Source organism: Aquarana catesbeiana, linkage group LG02, assembly GCF_042186555.1.
Source record: "Aquarana catesbeiana isolate 2022-GZ linkage group LG02, ASM4218655v1, whole genome shotgun sequence".
Classification (NCBI taxonomy): Eukaryota; Metazoa; Chordata; class Amphibia; order Anura; family Ranidae; genus Aquarana; species Aquarana catesbeiana.
Window position 1 is genome coordinate 699,181,134 of NC_133325.1, and position 8,289 is coordinate 699,189,422.

Genomic DNA, 8,289 nt, shown 5'->3' on the forward strand with positions numbered 1-8,289 from the left:
CCTATGACAGGACTGGCTGGATCACCAGGTGAAAAAAAGGAAAGGGAGTCTAAAAAAAAGTTTAACAAGCCAATGCAGCCAGCACATTAATGATTGTTAATCTATAAAATTTTTGTTTTGAAGTTAAATAACGCTTTAATTTACTTCCTTAAACAAGTCCCAGATGTAGCACTTCTCTTCAGAATAGTGGTGACCTTGCTTTCTGAAGCATGTACATTTGAAGGGATGTCAGATGTTATCCTTCAAACAACCCTTTATGTAAAGAGACTTGTGCATGCAAATGGCTTAATGATGATACATTAACTTTCAGTGTTGGTAAATTGGCACTGATAGTTGTCCATGCAAGGAGTGAAGTCCTACCCTCTGACCACCCCCTTTTTAATCTTCCCTGTAACGCTAACACAGTGGTCTTCAAACTGCGGCCCTTTGCTTGCTTTTATCTGGCCCTTTGGACATTCCCCTCACTGTCGAACAGTGAGGTGCTATTCCTCCCAGTGACATCAATGATGGGATGCTATTCCTCCCCCTAATACCGATGATGGGATGCTATTTCTCCCACTGACACCAATGATGGGACGATATTTCTCCCACTGACACCGATGATGGGACGCTATTCCTCCCACTGACACCAAGACATTTTCTACTCCTGCTGGCCAAAGTCTGCCCCCCCCCCCCCCCCCCCCCTTGAAGAACAGTAAACTGGACCTTTGTTTAGAAAGTTTGGAGATCCCCACTCTAACACTAATCCCCCCTTATGCAACCTTAAAAATTGATTGCATACTTGCCCCTTATAATAGTCCAGTGGCAGCTGGTGTTTTCTGGGGGGGGGGCGGCAAACAACCCCGAGCCCCCCCCCCCGAGCGGCACCATGTGGTGGGTGGCAGGCAGCGTGGTGCAGCGGCTCGGCTCCGAGTCCTCTCCTCCATGGCGGCTTCCAGCGCCTCCCCTCCTCCTCCTAGGCATCCAATAAGATTGCCTGACCTTTCAGCCATTCGGGTGACTGGTGTCAAAACCCACTTCCTGATTGGCTGGGAGGAGGATCAGTGTTACAAGAGCGAATATTCATTCACTGTTGTAACACACCTGGGTGGGCTGAGAGCGCACTCTCTGTGACCCAACCCACCCTATATTGAAGCCTATTAGAGCCTCTGGCTCTAATTGGTGCTTCAAAAAAACAGCCATTCCCCATTGGAATTCATGAGCCGATGTCCTGAAAGGGGCCGGACACTCTAATAGTCCAATTATTTCTGCATGAAAATAGAACATCATTGAAGTCACATTGCCTGAATCTACTGCTTTGTTCATCAGGAAGCAAAAGGAAACTGAAATGACCCTTGATGACTTATCCATGAAAATATTTGTATAGCTTTGTACTTTGAGTCACTGACTTGTAACAAGTATACTAATTCTGGGTTAGTAAGGCAAAGTCAGAAATGGCAGCCTCCATGTCTCTCTCGGGAAAATGTTCCTTTAATAATTGAAGCTTGTAAAATGCATATAAAGGCATGAAACGCATATCTGGATCCCGTATCTTCACCTATATTATGTTGAGAAGACACAACTTGGCTTTCTTAGGATTCACCGCTTGTTTAGTAATTGTTGAATAAGACTATAACTGTGTAGTAAGCGTTTTTCCTTTTCAGTCATGTTTTATGTCATTCAGACCATCACCCTGCTCAATGACCTGGCCACAGTGATGGAAGCACAGGGCCGCTATGATGAAGCTTATGCCTTTGTCAGCCAAGCACTTCCCCTAGCTGAAAAGGCAGACCATCCAGATCACCATATCTTGCTCACCAACATGGCAACGATTCTCATGCATCAAGGTAAACAATAGAAATCTTGGTGTGTTATATTGGAGCAGAAAGTACATTTTGTAGTCTTTTTTTAATGTGCTCCAGTATCAGGTATTTGCTTTCTTTGACTATGAAAGAGACCCTGTCATGAACTGAAAAAACTTCAGGTAAAGGCACAGAAAAATCCAGTATTTTTAATGTTTTTAGTTTTTATGTTTGCAATGGTTTCCTTTCCATTATTGATCTTTTATTCTCTTGCAATTTGAACTTGCTGGAATATTTGACTGCACCAAGAAAAGTCAGTTCCCTAGCACAGCCCCCTCATTCTTGACATCCTAGCCCTTTTCTCTTCTGGGAGTGTCTAATCTTTGCTGGCCCAGCTCCTCTGCCCCTTCCTTTACTAGCCTACATAAACTTTTATGTAGCTGCAGGGGAACTTTAGGATATTATCATTATGCTGTGATCTTTTTTTATATTTATATATCTCTGTATTATATATTGTGTGATAGTATTATATATTAGAGTATTTTTTTCAGGGAATACATTGTAATCATTTTCAAAAAAGCCAAGGTTTCTGTTAGGAGCACCACATCCCATAATTCATTAAATCAATGGCTGTCTCCCAAGGCAGCCAAAAAGATACTAAGGGACACTTTTGGTGCATTATTACTCAAGAAAAGACAAACATGCATCCAGTAAAAACTAATTTTATTAATGTCATTTCAACCCAACAAACCAGGTTGATTGATACTAAAATCCAAATCCAACAGAAAAATTAAAAAATGTGTACATTTTATTGTTCATAGCTCCAGCCACAGCATGTACATACCAATAGAAAGGGCCATAGTATTAGCCCACCAGATGTACAGTGCCTTGAAAAAGTATTCACACCCCCTTTCAATGTTCCACATTTTGTCATATTACAACCAAAAATGTAAATGTATTTTATTGGGATTTTATGTGATAGACCAACACAAAGTGGCACATAATTGTGAAGTGGAAGGAAAATGATAAATGGTTTTCAACATTTTTTACAAATATATATCTGAAAAGTGTGGCGTGCATTTGTATTCAGTCCCCGAGTCAATACTTTGTAGAACCACCTTTAGCTGCAATTACAGCTGCAAATCTTTTTGGGGATGTCTCTACCAGCTTTGCACATCTAGAGAGTGACATTTTTCCTCATTCTTCTTTGCAAAATAGCTCAAGCTGTCAGATTGGATGCAGAGCATCTGTGAACAGCAATTTTCAAGTCTTAAAAAAATGAATAAAAACCAAGCGCTGATGTGGATAAATATGTGTGATATAAATAAATTGTGCTAAAAAATATATATAAACCAATATAGTTAGTGCTATAATAAAATCAGTAAATTAAAGCTGCTATCAATATAGGGCGATCAGATAACCAAACAAATAGTACTAAGTATAAAATTGATGCGCTTTAAATAAATAGTGCACAATATGCTGCTGCGACTAAGCTTAAATCCAGGAATAAAAAAATGCATACATGTGAATAAAATAGATAAATAATTATGGTGCTAATACATGTGTTAAAATAGCCAAAATAAATCTTCAAATTGGTGATGTGACGGTGAATATAAATAAATAATAATGACACTCTGAGTACAATGTCCAGATAGAGATAAATAGTGGGGAAAAGTAAAAATAATTAAACAGTTCCTTCCCTTAATCCAGATTGATTGACTCACTGGGTTAGATCGTTTGTATCAGGATATTTAGTTTTTCTCGCATCCCACTTTAGCCATAATACTGCTGATGATTCGGCTCTCAGGATAAAGGTTTTATGCAAAGCAAGCAAAGAAAAAATAGATCATTGTGCAGTGAACTTACTAGATAGTGCACAAGCAAAACAGGGACAAGAGATATACTCACAAACTCCCGGTCTATTAGAAGCATTCAACTATGCAGATTGCAGTCAGCCGCTGTGGACGAAGTTTCCCATAGAGAAACAGCTGCTGTTAACCTTCAGGTGTATTGCAGCACTGAACGTCCTAAGCTCCTCCCAGGCGTTACATCACTGACACGTGACTTTTTCAAGGAACGTGTCAGTGATGTAACGCGTGGGAGGAGCTTAGGACGTTCAGTGCTGCAATACACCTGAAGGTTAACAGCAGCTGTTTCTCTATGGCAGTGGTTCTCAACTCCTGTCCTCAGGACCCACCAACAGGCCAGGTTTGCAAGATAGCTGAAATACATCACAGGTGATATCACTTGCTTCTCAGTGATTGCAGTATTCTAGTCTGCAACTCCCCAAGGTAATACTTAAAATCTGGCCTGTTGGTGGGTCCCGAGGACTGGAGTTGAGAACCACTGCTCTATGGGAAACTTCGACCACAGCGGCTGACTGCAATCTGCATAGTTGAATGCTTCTAATAGACCTGGAGTTTGTTAGTGTATCTCTTGTCCCTGTTTTGCTTGTGCACTATCTAGTAAGTTCACTGCACAATGATCTATTTTTTCTTTGCTTGCTTTGCATAAAACCTTTATCCTGAGAGCCGAATCATCAGCAGTATTATGGCTAAAGTGGGATGCGAGAAAAACTAAATATCCTGATACAAACGATCTAACCCAGTGAGTTAATCAATCTGGATTAAGGGAAGGAACTGTTTAATTATTTTTACTTTCCCCCACTATTTATCTCTATCTGGACATTTTACTCTGAGTTTCATTATTATTTATTTATATTCACCGTCACATCACCAATTTGAAGATTTATTTTGGCTATTTTAACACATGTATTAGCACCATAATTATTTATCTATTTTATTCACATGTATGCATTTTTTATTCCTGGATTTAAGCTTAGTCGCAGCAGCATATTATGCACTATTTATTTAAAGCGCATCAATTTTCAAGTCTTGCCACAGATTCTCAATTAGATTTAGGTCTGGACTGTGACTGGGCCATTCTAGCACATGAATATGCTTTGATCTAAACTATTCCATTGTAGCTCTGGCTATATGTTTAGGTTTGTTGTCGTGCTGGAAGGTGAACCTCCGCCCCAGTCTCAAGTCTTTTGCAGACTCTAACAGGTTTTCTTCTAAGATTGCCCTGCATTTTGCTCCATCCATCTTCCTGTCATCTCTGACCCACTTCCTTGTAACCCTGCTGAAGAAAAGCAACCCCACAACATGATGCTGCCACCACTATGTTTCACAGGGGGATGGTGTGTTCAGGGTGATGTGCAGTGTTAATTTTTTTTCCCACACATAGCGTTTTGCTTTTAGGCCAAAAAGTTCATCTGACCAGAGCACCTTCTTCCCCCATGTGTCCCCCACATGGCTTCTCGCAAATGGAGCTTCTAATGGCTTTCTTCTCGCCACTCTTCCATAAAGGCCAGATTTGTGGAGCGCACGACTAATAGTTGTCCTGTGGACAGATTCTCTGCAGCTCCTCCAGAGTTACCATGGTTCTCTTGGCTGCTTCTCTGATTAATGCTCTCCTTGCCCAGCCTGCCAGTTTTGGTGGATGGCCATGTCTTGGTAGGTTTGCAGTTATGCCATATTCTTTGCATTGTCAGATGATGGATTGAACAGTGCTCCATGAGATGTTCAATGCTTGGGATTTTTTTTTTATAACATAACCCTGCTTTAAACTTCTCCACAACTTTATCCCTGACCTGTCTGGTGTGTTCCTTGGCCTTCAAGATGCTGTTTGTTTACTAAGGTTTTCTAATAAATCTCTGTGGGCTTCACAGAACAGCGATATTTATACTGAGATTAAATTACACACAGGTGGACTCTATTTACTAATTAGGTGACTTCTGAAGGCAATTGGCTCCATTAGATTTTAATTAGGGGTATCAGAGTACGGGGGGGGGGGGGGGGGGGTGAATACAAATGCACACCACACTTTTCAGATATTTATTTGTAAAAAAATTGGAAAATAATTTTCCTTCCACTTCAAAATTATGTGCCACTTTGTGTTGGTCTATCACATAAAATCCCAATAAAATACATTTATGTTTTTGGTTGTAACATGACAAAATGTGGAAAATTTCAAGGGGTATGAATACTTTTTCAAGGCACTGTACACTGGTTCAATATCACACATATGGAATAGTTGAAACAGAAGTAGGCTGTGGAGAGGTTACAATAGCTCAACACATTTCTCAGATTTACTTCTTCCGGAGCGGGGCGTTCTAATAAGGAACAAATTCAGTACATAATAAAGACATTCTACAATACATATGAGAATTGTAATGATATCCTAATATAAGTAAAATACGTCTGGAATATATTTACAGGATATGTTGTTACTAAATATGTTTCCAAAACATTATTTTTCGTAAATTTACCAGAAGAATATGTTGAAAATTCTTCCATAAAAATCCATACAAATCCTGAACAGAGACCATCATCAGAAGCCACAGGAATGAGGGACAGGGAAGTGCGAGGCAGGTGCAAAATCTTTAAGAAAAGGGGGAAAAAAAAGAGTATACACAAAAACTGCAGCATAAAATTTAAATCTGAAACTTGCATGTATATAGCAAGTACACCTTATCCCCATCCATAGCAGCAGGACAAACAAAAGCACAGTTTATGGGAAGCAGGCCTTCAAAGGAATAATATCCAAAATATTCCTTTCCACGCAGCTGTAATGATGGGTATACTAAGTACAAAATAACACTTGCAAAAATCTATATAGAATACATATACAGTAAATATGGCCCTTTTTGAAAGGCATATAAGTACCTGGTGTAGGATGAGGGACCATGTGCCTTCCCATATGTGTGCAGCATGCTAAGAGGAAAAGACAAGCTGGATGGACTGTTTAAATATATGGCTCCTGTCAACTGTGCCACATCCTTCCTCACCCACCCACGCTCTCCCCAACCATATAGTTTGGAAAGGAAGGAGGTGGTGAGATGAAAACTGCCTTACCACTGGACATGCGTAACCACTATCCAGAGGGTGGCCCCACACGCGTAGATTAATCCCAGCCACCAAACACAAGACGCTGAGTTACATACGCCGACCAACCCACCAGGATGGACAAGGTCAGGCATGCCCAGTATGGTGGGAGATATCCCCTGGAGGAGACCGCACATCAGCTCCACATCCGGAAGTAATCTGAAGCACTAGGGACACACAGCCACAACCATCCTCCCCACATGTTCATCATACACCAGCTCCAACCACGATAAATCGCCCGCAGTGGGGAAAAAGGGTAGAGCAAAGTGGTATCCCTCAAGTCCTGCCAAAAATATTGGTTGGCTTTGGGTTAACCTACAAGGATGAAACTATTTTATGTTTAAAAGATGCAGCTTTGATGCAGTTATCCTTACTACAGCTTCACTACTTTGAGTCACTGGCCTAGAATCAGCATGCTGCCATTAAAGCCTGAAGGCGTGTTCTGAATCAATTACTGACAGCATGGCCTGAGACCCAGAAAAAGTGTGGTACAATCTTTGCAGATAAGGTTCCTGTAAAGTGATTTTAGAAAGTGTAATCACTATTACGGTAAAAGTGGACTTTCCTCTATGTGATTTTTGTATGTTTTGTGGCCTTTATAAAGGAGGGATAGAACACCTGGCAGATGCTGAACGGATCTTCAGGGAGGCGCTGAAAAAGGCAGAGGAGAAGAAGGATGCCATATCTGTTCGGTATATCCAAGAAGGACTTTCTAAACTCACTATGCGGAAGGAGGAAAAAAGCCAAAAGATCTGAGTGTCCATTTTATTAAAAATGCAGACTTCTGTACTACCTTCTGCCAGAATGCTGGATCTTTTGTTAATTATGATAAAGAATGCAGGTTGGCTGTACATGGACTTTTTTTTTTTTATTGCTAAACTGTAGATCACATTTTTAATGTGAAACTGTAAATAAAATGTTTTAAATATTTTTAAACTCTACCTTCAACCGTTTCTTGTAAATTTCCTGCATCTATAATGGCAGTTCTGTTTCTTTAATCACGTCAGCCCTGGAAGATTTGACCCCCAGAGCATTTTTTGCGATATGGCACTGCGTCGCTTTAACTAAAAATTGCGCGGTCGTGCGACGATGTACCCAAACAAAATTGATGTCCTTTTTTTCCCACAAATAGATCTTATAGACGTATATATTGATTGGTTTGCGCAAAAGTTATCGTGTCTACAAACTACGGGATAGATTTAGGGACTTTTATTTATTTAATTCATATTTTTACTGGTAATGGCAGCGACTGCGACATTGCGGTGGACAAATCTGACCCCAAATGACACTTTTTGGGGACCAGTGACATTATTACATTGATCAGTGCTAAAAAAAATGCACTAATCAATGTAAAAATGACACTGGCAGGGAAGGTTTTAACACTAGGGGGCAATCAAGGGGTTAAGTGTGTTCTAACTGTAGGGGGGGTGGGCTTACTAAAACATGAGAGATCACGGTTCCCGATGACAGTGAACAGAAGATCTCTGTCATGTCACTAGGCATAACCGAGAAATGCCTTGTTTACATAGGTAGTTCCCTGTTCTCCCTCTCCTCGCCAC

At 40.5% G+C, this 8,289-nt stretch overlaps 1 protein-coding gene across 1 annotated transcript in view; it reads left to right on the forward strand.

Annotated features, from left to right (window-relative positions):
- TTC19 (tetratricopeptide repeat domain 19) overlaps positions 1 to 7,671 on the forward strand; it is a 101,604-nt gene extending 93,933 nt beyond the window's left edge. The window contains exons 9-10 of the mRNA XM_073616882.1: positions 1,664 to 1,826; positions 7,335 to 7,671. Coding sequence (XP_073472983.1) covers positions 1,664 to 1,826; positions 7,335 to 7,486 — 315 coding nt within the window. The 3' untranslated portion in view covers positions 7,487 to 7,671. The remainder of the gene's footprint in view (positions 1 to 1,663; positions 1,827 to 7,334) is intronic.
- The last annotated feature ends 618 nt before the right edge of the window (positions 7,672 to 8,289 follow it).